This window comes from Henckelia pumila, chromosome 1 (genome assembly GCF_033568475.1).
Source record: "Henckelia pumila isolate YLH828 chromosome 1, ASM3356847v2, whole genome shotgun sequence".
Classification (NCBI taxonomy): Eukaryota; Viridiplantae; Streptophyta; class Magnoliopsida; order Lamiales; family Gesneriaceae; genus Henckelia; species Henckelia pumila.
Genome location: NC_133120.1, coordinates 117,719,579 through 117,733,880, shown reverse-complemented (window position 1 = coordinate 117,733,880; position 14,302 = coordinate 117,719,579). Strand labels below are relative to the sequence as shown.

The window sequence follows — 14,302 nt, the reverse complement described above, 5'->3', positions numbered from 1 at the left end:
TTTTTAGGCATCTTGATTTGAGCCCTGATGAAGCAGGTAACTAATTTGGTCGAAACTTGATTCATTTAAATTGATTGGGATGGTTAGGATTGAAATTTTGTGATTAAATAATTTGTTTACATGAAATTATAATTCAAATTACACAAATTCTACGAGTATTATATCAAAATGTAACTTTATATATATCACAGTCAATCACATTCAATAGGTGAATGCCATCTCAATAATTGACACGAAATCAAAATTTTATATATATATATATATATATATATATATATATATATATAAACGAAGTTTCTGTCATATTCCCCTGTTGTGGCGTGTTTGTTTTCAGACTTTGGAAAGTTCGACATTGGACTCTTCTATCAAATTTTGACAACGTAATTGATTTTGAAGTTTTTATTTTATAATTTTCCAAGCTCGTCTTAGATTTCATGAAAACAACAATTTTACAGAGAACCAGAAACATCCATTTTGATATATATATTTACTAATAAAGTAAAATAATTTATTTCAAGGGCAAATTGATTTTTATATCACTTTTAACTCGACATATATCGAGTAAATAGTTTTAAACAGTTCATACATCTGTCACTCTGTGAGTATTAATACACATACAAATTCTAATATTAAGAAAGAATTTTCAAATTTCGTAGAGAGAAAGCTAAAAAATACTTTTTATAAACAATCTCAAACACTAGCATACAATACATCTACTCACCGTATAATAATCGAACTACCGTGTTAAAAAAGTTATAACTAATAATGATTGTGTGATGAGTGTAATTATTTCTTTAAAACTAACATTATACAAAATCAATATTGATTCTTGTTGGAAGAATGGTGTCCACCCTCATGGTTTTGTTTTTGGAACCCATCAAAAAACCTCTTACCAATAAAGATATTATTCCATTTATTAACCCATGATCATTTATTGATCTATCAATGTGGGACTTTGGTTCATATCCCAAGAGTTCTCTTGTTGATTATTCAACTTGTAAGTCACGTAAAATATAAATTGTCTTAGTCCCCAAGCCTGGTCCATATAAGACCCGCAAGTCAACATAAATTTCATCCTCCGATCCACAAAGGCGACTCTAACAACAAATCATTGCCAGCCGGATATATATATAGCTAGCTTACCCTCTTCCCCACAATCTCACCGCCGCGAAAATGAAAACCCAAAACCAAAATCCAATATTCTTCCACGCCGGTAAACTCATGATCATAAAAACCTCGTACCCACTTCGCCTGAATCTCCTCTCCTACCTCTTCCTCGTCATATTCGGCCTCGTTTTCTGCTTCCATTACAGAAGACTATCGCTCGACCTCCGATTCAGCAATGCCGGCCAGCTCTCCATCATCGCCTCTCAAACAATATCTAATACTTCCAAGATTAACATATGGAGGGAGTTCCTAAAACCACCCGCCGTGATGCATGGCATGAACGACCAAGAGCTGCTGCGGAAAGCATCGATGGTCCCCAAGAATATTCGAGGAGATGATTTCCCATTCCAGAAAGAAGCTCCCAAGGTGGCATTCATGTTCTTGACGAGAGGGCCGCTGATTTTAGCGCCGCTTTGGGAGCTTTTCTTCAAAGGGAATAATCAAGGGCTGTACTCCATATATGTGCATTCGGATCCATGCTTTAACGGGTCGGAGCCGGAGGGCTCTGTGTTTCATGGCAGGAGAATTCCGAGTAAGGTCAGCAATTATTTATAAATTACATTCATTAACCACCACAATATTACTATATTGGATTCTATAAATTCACGTGGCCGAATATTACTATCATATGTAAGAAATTCAAGTATATTTAAATATTTTCCAAAAAAAAAAAAAATTCTATTTCAATTTCAAAGCATTTTGTGCAGATAATTGGAATTATTACAAGCTAAGTTTTTGGCCGTATATGAATATGTTTGCCAAAAAAAATATGGTCCCCTTTTATTTTATACAAAAAAAGGCCCATTGATAATTATTACCTTATTTTTGTGGAGTAGTGGAGAAGGATTTTAATTGGTATCTGCCTGGCTCTGTGGTCCACCCTTCTTCTGTCACTACATTAAAAATAAATATGATCAACAACTATCTCAAATAAGATTCAATGCCACATTCTTCTTGATAAACCTTAGATTCTGTTATGAAATGTAATTATAAATTTTATACTTTTGCAAATCAAACCTTTTTATATATATATATATATATATATATATATATATAATATTATGTAACTAATTATATAGTTTTACAATCAACCACTTAGTTATCTTCTAGATCATTATATATGAGATTATTTCAAATCATCTCTTCAAATTAAATGTTATCTCAAATTCGATCAAATCTCTGGGTTCTAATGTAATTTAGAATAGGTTGTTGAAATAACTAATTGTGAGTAGTTAGTTAAAGTGGGCATGGGTGACCTAAATGTGCCATTTTTCATTGACTTTGTGGCCTGCCTGCATGTCGGACTTAATTGCTTGTGATACGTACTTCCACCCTTTTTCTTCGATATATGTGGTATTGGGCCGTGAAACACAAATAAATGCCCTTATTCATAAAAAATACCAACTCTACGCAATATGTATAGATCTACATGATATGTATAACACACGATTACATTTTAATTTTGAAATCATAGAACTATAATGCACTTTAATTGAAATATTGCGCGCACACTAAACTTTAATCGTTTTCTGGCTCTATCATTGGGTACATAGGAAAAGCAAGAACATTCATAAGTGGAAGAGTTTAATTGGTGGTATTTTAATGGAAGAATTTAGGGTACGCACAATAAAAAAAAAAGAAGGAAACACATGTGCAGTACGTGCTTTAATTAATGGCACACTACTTGGCATTGGATGTGAAATTTTTGACAAGTACAAATCTTAATGTGAACACTAGCCCTTTCATATAATGGGGTAGCCAATAGGTTCTTGGACGTGTACTTATAAAATGTTTTTTTTCTTTAAAAGTGTTTTTTTAAAAAAAAATTATAAAATGTTTTAAAATTTGTTTCAAGAATAAAAATTTGTTTGTATAAAAACATTTTAACATTTCAAAAATAATATTATTCATCTTTGCCTTTTAAGTTTCATTATAAAAACATCTCTCTAATTTATAATACTTTGGTGGATCAATTGCAGGAAGTTGCATGGGGCAACGTTAACATGATCGAAGCAGAGCGCAGGTTACTAGCCAATGCCCTTCTTGATTTCTCAAATCAACACTTTGTACTCCTCTCCGAGTCATGCATTCCCCTTTACAATTTTTCGACTATCTACTCTTACTTGATGAATTCTACCCGAAGTTTCGTCGAGGTGTTGGATCTACCTGGCCCCGTTGGGCGCGGTCGATACAGCCACCGGATGAGCCCCGTCATCAAACTTGATCAATGGCGAAAGGGGTCCCAGTGGTTCGGGATGAAGAGAGATCTCGCGGTAGAAGTTGTGGCAGACAACACTTATTTCCCGGTTTTCAAACACTATTGCAATGGATCATGTTATGCCGACGAACACTATTTGCCCACTCTCGTGAACATAAAATTTGGAAGGAAGAATTTGAATCGCGGTCTTACTTGGGTCGACTGGACGAGGGGCGGGCCCCACCCCTCGAAGTTTATAAGACCGGACGTGACTCCGGTGTTCTTGGAGACACTGAGGAATGGTACCGAGTGTGAGTACAATGGGAAGCCAGCTCGTGTATGTTTCTTGTTTGCTAGAAAATTCACACACCATGCATTGGAAAGGTTATTAAGGTTTGCACCAAAAGCTATGCACTTTACTGTATAGGCATCTCATCTATTTATATAGAAATGTTTATATAAAGGGCTTTTTGTAATAAAAAAAAAAATTTTGTAGTTTGTGTCTTCTCCACTTTTATTCACATTTTTTGTCGATTTACTATAGTCTACTAAAATTCTGACCCCATGAAATGTATGATGAAAATGTTCTAAAATTGGAGAAAATACAAATTAATTGACTTAATGAATTATTGACCAACAACATGACAAAAAATAAAACGATCAAAAATATAATATCTTCTACCTAAGATTATTTATTTTGGTGGGTATATACTAGAACTCAGGCTGGAAATCCTCAATCCAACCCAAGTCAACCAAGCTGAGTTGCGGGTTAGCGAGCTGGCCCGCGGGTTGACTCACTACAAATACAAATAAATAAAAATCATTATAATTAATTTTAAATTTTATTTCATAAATAAATATTAATAGAAACATATTAATAAAAAATTTAATTATTGATTTTATACGTTTAAATTTTATATAAAGTAATTAATACAAAAAAAATTCACAACTTTCATTAAAAAAATACATATATCAAAATAAAAAATAAAAATAAAATAATAATTCTTCAGGCCCGCGGGCCAAACCGCCCGGGTCGCGGGCCTAGGCGGGTTGGCCCACCTTTAGTTTGGTTGAAAAAATTTCAAGTCAACCCCCTTAAATTGTATGGCGGGCGGGCCGACTCGATGGTCCTAACCCAAATTGACGACTCTAGTATAAATCCTTTCATGATATCTATCTATATATATAATAACCGATTTTTTACAAAAAAATAGTAGTTTTCCTCCAAAATATGCATGCTATATCAGGAAACAAATTTCATTATTAATTGTAATCACCTATCAAATCTAAAATTAATTTCAAGCTTTCTAAATTCATATTAAAATTAAAATTAAAAATCTTGAAAAATAAAATAAAAATATGTATCGATTAAGACATTATTATTATTATTATTATTAATTATTATTACAAATCAGTATAGGATATTACAAAATCATACATAGGATATTACCAAATAGTTTGATTATCAGTTCTAAAAAAAATCGCTCGGAAACGCCTAAATGCCAACACACGGCTAAAACGGCTAAAGAGCTGAAATAGAACTTTTTAATCAAATATTTGAACCTGTGATTTAACCTACTGATTTAACCCATAATAACTTAATATATGTTTTATGAATCCATAAACAACATAAGAACCAAGTTATAAATAATTATATTGTCAGATCATGATTTAGTACAAAATAGCTTAGCCTGCCATTCAGGCTAGATTCACAAAAATTGAATAACAAAACAAAATTTTTTAAAGTGAACAAGAAAACTTACAATGAAAACCAGTAGTAATATTATTTCTTCAAGAATACTTTTTCACAAAAGAAGAAAGGAAAACGTAGCTAGAAACTTATTCAAGTCCTGAGTTCACTAACAAGACTAAACCTATAAATAGAAAAAATCCGGACATGAAATCCCGGAATTCAAAGCCAAAAATACATAGTGCAATACATAATGCAAATAGACAAAACAACTTTATTAAAGTGGAGACATAATAATACTACTTTATCAAAGTAGACATAGACATTTTTGGAATGCTTGGAGAATTTCCGTGACCACCAAAGCAAAAACTTTAACTTGTAGTGGAATTATGACAAGGAGCTTTTGGCATCTTCTTCCTTGATTTTTACATCATATCTTTGGGAAGATTTTGCTGAATGCAAATTGGTGTATTTGGATATTTTCTCATACAAAGCTGGAATTTAGCATTGTGTTGTCGGAGCAATTTTTTGGTGTCTTTAACAATCCTCTTCCTTTGTAAATATGAGTAGTTTTCTTCAAAACTTTTTTGTCGCTTATTGTTACCTTCAATAACAATTTGATCAAAGTTCTTTTTTCACTGAATATAGCAGAAATATCTAGGACAAATCTTCTCATGTTGTGCTTCCATCAACCTTTTTTAATATTGTCCTTCAAAGATTCTTTTAAAGTATTGAATACTTTTTCAATAGAAAATTCCGTAATATCCTCTTGAGGATCTTGAGCATCTTGCATCATTTGTTTATGAAATTTGATATCACTAGAGTCTGATGCCATTGAAGTGTCAGATTTTGAATCTGAATAAGAGAAATTTTTACATATGTCTTTCTTCATTTCTTCTATATATAACTTAATCATTTCTTCCTGAGAATATATTTCAGAATATTTTTGGGTAATGATTTTGAAAGGACTAAGAGTCTCTTTTTCTTTTCTTTCTTGCTTATAAGCTTTGATTTTGTCCTCTATAGACTTTATGGTTTCATCACCATATATTTTACCAGTTTCTGGATCATTTCTCATCATCTTTTCCCAGAATTTTTTTAGGTTGATGTGCCATAAGCAAGGAATACCTCTATTGGTATAACCAGATTGGGGTTTCCATTTCCAAATCCAAGGGATTCCAAATTCAATAAAAAATAAACAAGAATTTTTTCCCTCTATGACATGAACAGAGGATTTTTGAACTTGAGGAGAACAATTTATCCATTCTTCCATTAATCCTTTAAGGATATCAGGAAAATTTTTTGCAGAAGTACCAAATATCTTCCACTAATCGAAAAACCAATTAGGAATTGGATAATGAAAAGCATTTTCACAAACTTTTAAAAATCAGGAATGCTTTCTCTTTTTATTTTCATAAAATAAAGTTTTTTGAAAACTTTCAATATAATCCCAATAGTTATATTTGAAATTTGTTTTATGATTTGGAGAATAAAATTCTTTTTCAACTAATGGAGAAATTCCCCATTCTTCGATGGATATAATCTTTTTGATAATAAATTTAGAGAAATTATAAATCCCTTGTGTCTGGGTATTACCTGAAAAATGAGTGATTTCTACAGTTTGTGTAGATAGAAGTAGATTTTCATAAAATCCTCTTGGCTTATAAGATCCAGTCACATATGATGTGTTAGATAAATACCTTTCCATAATATTCCAAGGATTTTCCATCCATTGAATATCTTTTTCTTCTATAAGAAGAATTATCTCTTGATATTCATTCTCAGTATATTGAGAATCATTCTCATCTTCTTTCATAACATTGACATATGATGCCAAAGATTCCGGAATATTTCCTTCTTTTTCTTTTTTCTGTTTCAAAAATTCTTGAAATTCATCATATAATGGATTACTTTTATCCGGAGTATTGCTTCCAGATGAACTTGCAATATTTTGAGCTATTAGCTTTTTATTACCATGCTGAGCAATTATCTGAGGCGATAATCCTCTTCCACCTCTTCCTCTATAAGAGGAATAAGTTCCTCTACCCTGATTACTCATATCTGCAAACATGATAAATATTCTCTAGTTAAAAAATCAGGAAGACTATTTTCTTCACCTTTTTTATATATAATTTCAAAATAAAAAGGAGCTAAATGAGCTTGCCATCTTGCCAACATTTGTTTAGAGACATCATGTTTAAAATCTTTCTGAAACATAAATTTAGCAGAACTACAATCAGTTTTAATAATAAATCTTTGATTATATAAATCATCTTGAAATTTTAAAACACAACGAACTATGGCAATAATTTCTTTAGCTATAGTAGCATAATTTTTCTGGGCACCATTCCATTTTCCAGAATAAAATCTAACAAGATATTCTTGTTTTGTATCCGGGTTAACCTGTTTAAGAATTCCCCCAAAACCTATATCAGAGACATCTGTTTCAATAATTTTTTCCCATTGGAGATTAGCCAGCATAAGACAAGGAAGGTTTTTAACCTTGTCTTTAATTTTTCTAACAGCTTCAGTATGCTCTATAGTCCAAGGAGAGGGATTCTTTTTGAGTCTATCATATAAGATAGCAGAATCATTAGTAAGATTTTTAATATAGGAAGATATATAATTAAGGCTTCCTAAAAATCTTTGTAACTGAGTTTTATCAGTTATTTCATCAGGAAATTTAGAGCCAAATTTTATACTTCTTTGTATGGGAATAATTCTACCTTTTTCTATCATATGACCAAGAAATCTAATATTGGTCTGAAATAAAGACATTTTTGGTTTGGATATAACCAGACCATTTTGAATAACCAATTTTCTAAATATTTTTAAATGTTTAAAATGAGATTAAATATCTTTAGAAAAGACTAAAATATCATCAATATAAACAATAATAAAATTACTAAAATGATAAAAAAATATCATTCATAATTTGTTGAAATTCTGAATGGGCATTTTTCAGGCCAAATGGCATAACTGTCCATTCGTAATGTCCTATTGGAACATTAAAAGCAGTTTTATATCTATCAGATTATTTTATTTGAATCTACCAATATCCTGATTTTAAATCAAATTTTGAAAATATTAAAGCACTAAAAAGTCTATCTAATAAATCTTTTTTGTTAGGAATAGGATGCCTAATCCATTTCAAAACTTTATTAAGAGGTTTATAATTTATTACTAATCTGAGAACTCCTCTTTCCTTCTATGAATGCTTATTGACATAAAAAGCAGTGCAAGACCAATGAGATTGAGAGGGAGTTATTAACTTTTTATCTAATAAAGACTTTATTTCATTTTTACATAATTCCAAATATTCAGAATTCATTTGACAAGGACGAGCCTTTGTAGGAATACTTTTTTCATCAAAAGTTTCCTCATAAGGAAGAGAAACAATATGTTTCTTTCTATCCCAAAAAGCATTGGGATGATAATTACAGATCTCTAAAGAAAATTTATTATGAAAAAATTGAATTTTTTCCTGTAATTTAGAATTCTTCAATTTTTCTTCAATAGTTAAAGAATTAACTTCCTCTTTTAAAGAATTTATATGAAAAATTTTTCTATCAGTTTTATCCTGTAATTCATTTAACACCCTATTAATAGGTTTTGTAATAAACGGAAAAGAAATAGGTTTTCCTTCAAAGGTAATTGTAATTCCTTTGTCATCTATATGAGTTAAAGGATAAATTTTATAAATAAAAGGAAGACCAAGTATAAGTTGGCTAGAAATATTTTTAGCAAGTAGAAAACTTGTAGCGATACACTTTTTGTCCTTACAAATATAAGCTTTAGGTAATTTATAATTTATATCAAAATGTTCTCCACCTGCATGAGATAAAGAATGAGTAGTCTTATGAAAATATTTGGTGGGTATAAGACCTTCTTGTATAACATTTAAATCCGCACCACTATCAATCATGGCAATAAAATTTTTCTTATAAGAATTATCAATTAAAAGAGTAATATTAGTATACCATTTTTGAGATATAATCATACTTAAAACAGAAAGGTGATTATCCTCAAAGTAAGATAATTTTTTAAAATAGTTTTCTTGATCATAATCATTTTCAGTATCCTGAAAATTTCCTTGATCATAAAATTTTTCTTTACCTTTCTCAATTTTATTAATTCTTTTATGAAGAACTAAATTTTCATTTTGTAAAATTTTTACCTCTTTTTTGAGATTATTAATCTCATGAACTAAATCCTGAATAGTCACAGGATTTTGATTCTCATACTTCTACTTGAGAAGTTTTTTGACTTCTGTCATAGTATAAGTGGGATTAATAAGACTTTCTGTCTTATTACTAGCAGATGGTTTACTATCCATTTTATCAATGATACTATAAATTAAACTGAGATCCTTAATCATCTTAAGGAATTCTAAAATATTATTATTATCAAGAACATTAATATTAATATCCTTAAATTGAGACATAAGTTTATAAAACTCATCATTGTTATCATCTTTCTTAGTGCATACTTGTCCTTGAATACAAGCATCACAATCTTCAGTATCAGAATCTGAGATAATCGAATCATTCTCTAAAGCATTAATATCTTCAGAACTATAAGATTCTTGTTCCGAACTATTATTAGAATCAGAAGTTAGAAAAATATTAAATAATTTTTCTTTAATACTATCATCTATGTCAAGATTTTTAATTTTTTCTTTGGTCCAACACTTATTAGCATAATGACCTTCTTTACCACATTTATGACAAATAACTTTATAATTTTTCTTAGGATATGACCTTTTCTGTCTACGTAACTCTTTACGTTTTTCTTTTTTATCTTTTTGTTTTTCAGATAAGTGACGACGTTTTTTATAAAATCTGTGAGATCTATTAGATCTACTAGTCTCAGGTAAATTTTTCTTATCTTTAGGCATATCAATACCAAATTGGTCACAAAATTTACCAAGTTGTCTTTTTTCTAACAAATTTTTTTTTTTATTTGTTTATTTAGTTTTAATTCATTACAAAGAGCTAGACCTTCTTGGACACAAGTGCTAATAAGTTTGCCATAAGTATAACTATCATATAAGGAATAGTCAAATTATATTTTCTTAGAATTTTTCTAATTCTTTCAGCAAATAAACCTGGAAGGCCATCAATAAATTTGGCTTTCCATTGACTAGTATTACTGTCATTGTTGAATCCTGACTTTTGGTGATAACAAAACAATACTTTGTTGTTTAGTTGGCCGCCATTTATTTGTATAAGCAGCTACGTCAACCGAACAAAGATATATCTACCGACGTCAGCCAAAGCATGCAAAGAAGTTGTACGTCAACCGATCAAAGAACTCATCTACCGACGTCAGCTAAAGCTTGTCAACCAACGAATAATGCAAAACAGTTGTATGTCAAATGGAACAAAGACATATCTACCGACTGAGATATCTACCGAACTTCAAATAAAAAAAGCTACATGCTACATTTCGAAGTTACAGTTTCCCAGATTTCAGAAAGTGACAAGACAACTGAAAAGCAAAGGACGAAGCATTTAAGGATTCATCTGATAAAGTGAGAAAGCCTTAAATAGCATTTAATGTGAGCGACACATTGAATAAACAATTAAAGGCGCTCCCAGTACGAAATATTCAGAAAGCTTTATCATTAGGGCAATCTTACCGTTGGACAAAAGAAGAAAGACATTGAAGACAAAGGCTATATATATCAAAGCCTCTCTAGACAAAAAATACGACACAACAACGCTTATTGAGAATCTGTCTATCTGAGCTCTCGAACCTATCTTGAATACTCGACCGCTCAAAGAGAAAACCCTTAGCTTAAACAGCCTTATCCGATCTTCGAAGAGATCTTTTCAAGGGTTGCTCAAATCCAGATATCGTTTGAAGAACGCTACCTGATACAAGGATTTGAGAAGTCTTAAGTCCTCGAGAGACTAAGACAATCATCATCACCATCTGAAGAAAAGTTTGATAAGAGCTTTAAATCTTATCACCATGAATCTAGGAGTTCCATATTAGGCATTGGATAAGTCCTAACTTGGATCGGGTGTATTGCAAGACGTTGTAATAACCAAAGTCTTCTAGTGAATCCTTCCGAGGTGGAAGAAGGGGTGACGTAGGAGATTGAGCTCCGAACATCCAAGAAACATATCTGTGTCTACTTACGTTATTGCATTGCATCATTCCATGGATATCATCTAGCATATTGAGAGTTATTTTCGCACTAATCTTAGTTGCTCTTATATCTCTAGCAGGCTAAAAGAAAACCGGTCGAGTGAACTAACATTTACTCAACCATATTGCATTAGATTTTAAAGACTATCATTATTGTGTATTCACCCCCCCCCCCTCTACACATGATCTCGATCCCCAACAAGTGGTATCAGATAGGGTTTTTCTATTTAGCTACTGATATTCATCATGACTTCTTTAAATAAAATTCCTATGTTCTCTAAAGAAGATTATGATGACTGGAAAATTCGTATGCAGGCACATCTTTCTGTTCGAGATGATGACATGTGGTACGTTATCACTGATGGACCCATGAAGATTCTCAAAGTCAACAATGTTGTAGCCATAACAGGAGGAGAACCACAGATGGTCGAGAAACCCAGAATGGAGTGGACTACTGAGGATAAGAAGAAAGCAAATCTTGATAATGTAGCCAAAGATATACTGTACAAGACTCTGGATAAAAATATGTTTAGCAAAATCAAGGCGTGCTCAACCGCCAAAGAAATTTGGGAGAAACTCACTCAACTGTGCGAAGGGAACGACCAAACTAAAGAAAACAAATTCATTGTAGAAATACAGATGTTGACAACATCAAGATGAAACCAGGAGAAACAATGACTGAGTTTGACGAAAGATTCAGCAATATTATTTGTGAATTAATTGCTCTTGGAAAGATATACACTAATCGTGAAATTGCTTTGAAGGTTATGCGAGCACTACCCAGAGAATGGGATGTCAAGACCATAGCCATGAGGGAATCAAAAGATCTGAACAAGCTAGAGCTTCATGATCTGTTTGCAGATCTCAAAGCATATGAGTTTGAACTTGGAATCCGAACAGAGGAAGAACCATCAGCTTCAAACCCCACCAAGGCACTAACGACAACTATCCTATCTCAACCGATCGAGGATACAACAAAGAAGACAGCTGAACAAATGAGTGGAGAAGCTATGTCTCTCTTTATCAAAAGGTTTGGGAAATTTATGCGTAATAATAAAAAGTTTAAACCTTACTATAAACAAGACCATACAGAGGATGGTCCCGCATGCTTTAACTGTGGCAAGCAAGGCCATTTTATTGCAGATTGTACTAAACCTAAGAATGAAGAAATAAAGCAGCACTATGAGAAGAAAAAAGGCAAAGAAGGAAGAAGAAAATATCAAAACAAGAAGGATCAAAAGGTACTAGTTGCAGACAAAGGGAAAAGCAAATGGGCTGAAACGAAATCTGACTCAACCGATACAGATAGCTCATCCGAGGAAAGCGATGAAGAGCAAGTTCAATGTCTCATGGCTAACTCCATACATGAAGAAGACGACATTGAGGTATTTGACTTCAACTCATCTGAATTTACACAAGAGGAACTCATTCAGGCACTGAATGAGATGGTCACTGAGTATAAGAAGCTTTCTATATCATTCGAGGAAGCAAAAACAGAAAAAACATGTCTCATTGATAAATCAAGGGAATCTAGTTGTTTACAGCGAAAAGAACTTGATGGTCTAAAGACTAAGCTAAATCTGTTAGCTACTGAGAATGATAATATGAAACGAGTATTCCAAGCTACTTTATTTGAAAATCTAAAGTTTCTTAAAACAATCAATGCTTGGAATAAGGCTTGTGTCTCTTTGGATAACAGAAAGGTCAACGTGGTATCTTGATAGCGGATTCTCCAGACACATGACTGAAAACAAAGATTTACTATCCAAAATCATACAATAAAAAGGGCCTAAGATTATTTTTGGCGATAACTCGAAGGGTAAGACCGTGGGTAAGGGTAAGATTACTCATGGTAACTTTATCATTAATGACGTATTGCTCATTGATACCTTATGTTATAATCTGATCAGCATCAGTCAACTATGTGACAATGGTTATATTGTTGAATTTCTTAAACATTCTTGCTTAATAAAATCTAGCAACGACGATATTATGCTAACCGGACTAATAGAACAAAACACGTACAGGCTGAATTGGCAAAGTGAACAACCGATAGTTCCTACTTGTTTTGTTGCTCAGAATGATAAGCAGTGGTTATGGCATAAACGGCTCAACCATTTAAATTTCAAGTCCATTAAGCATCTGAGTAAACATGAGTTGGTTCTTGGCTTGCCCAAAGGTGATTTTAAAATAGATAGAGTTTGTTCCGCTTGTCAGCAGGGCAAACAGGTGAGAGCCTCTTTTAAAAATAAAGGATGCTCATCTTCTTCCAAATGCTTGGATCTGTTACATATGGATCTGTTTGGTCCTATACCGATCAGGAGCTTAGGGGGAATGAGATATACCTTAGTGATTGTGGATGATTACTCTCGATTTACTTGGGTAATTTTCTTATCATCCAAAGATCAAACTGCTACTCACCTGATAAAAATTTTCAAACGTATGCAAAATAAGAAACATACTGGCATAGACAGGATCAGGAGTGATAGAGGCACTGAGTTTTTAAACAAAACCCTTGAATCATATCTAGATGACCAGGGCATCAAGCATGAGTTATCTGCTGCTCGGACCCCACAACAAAACGGGGTTGCTGAACGAATAAATCGAACTCTTAAGGAGGCAACTAGAACTATGATTGCTGATTTCAATGTATCTCAAAGACTCTGGGCAGAACCAATTAACACAGCATGTTACACTCAAAACGGATCTATGATTAACAAGAGACACAACAAAACACCATATGAGATCTGGAATGGCACAAAATCTGATGTCTCGTATTTTAAAGTATTTGGTTGTGTTTATTATATTCATGATAACGGAAAACATCGCCTGACAGCTTTTGATGCAAAAGCAGATGAAGGCATATTTGTTGGATTTTCCTCAGTCAGTCGAGCTTACAGAGTGTTCAACAAAAGATCACTGACTATAGAGGATCCATTCATGTTATTTTTGATGAAACTACTATATGTGCAGGAAAGTCTCAAACTAACATTCAAGATTTAGCCAGCAGGCTGAAATCAACCGTTCTACAGGATGAAAGTGCTAGTGATGACCCTCCTGACACAAGAGATGAGCAAGCTGAAGAGATTATT

The 14,302-nt window shown here is 32.5% G+C and overlaps 1 protein-coding gene across 1 annotated transcript; it reads left to right on the top strand.

Moving 5' to 3' along the window:
- The first annotated feature begins 1,042 nt into the window (after positions 1–1,042).
- Positions 1,043–3,854, top strand: LOC140875482 (glycosyltransferase BC10-like). The gene is made up of 2 exons (XM_073279168.1): positions 1,043–1,704; positions 3,147–3,854. The coding sequence occupies exons 1-2, from the start codon at positions 1,174–1,176 to the stop codon at positions 3,789–3,791; spliced, it is 1,176 nt and encodes a 391-aa protein (XP_073135269.1). The 5' UTR covers positions 1,043–1,173; the 3' UTR covers positions 3,792–3,854.
- Positions 3,855–14,302: the final 10,448 nt, after the last annotated feature.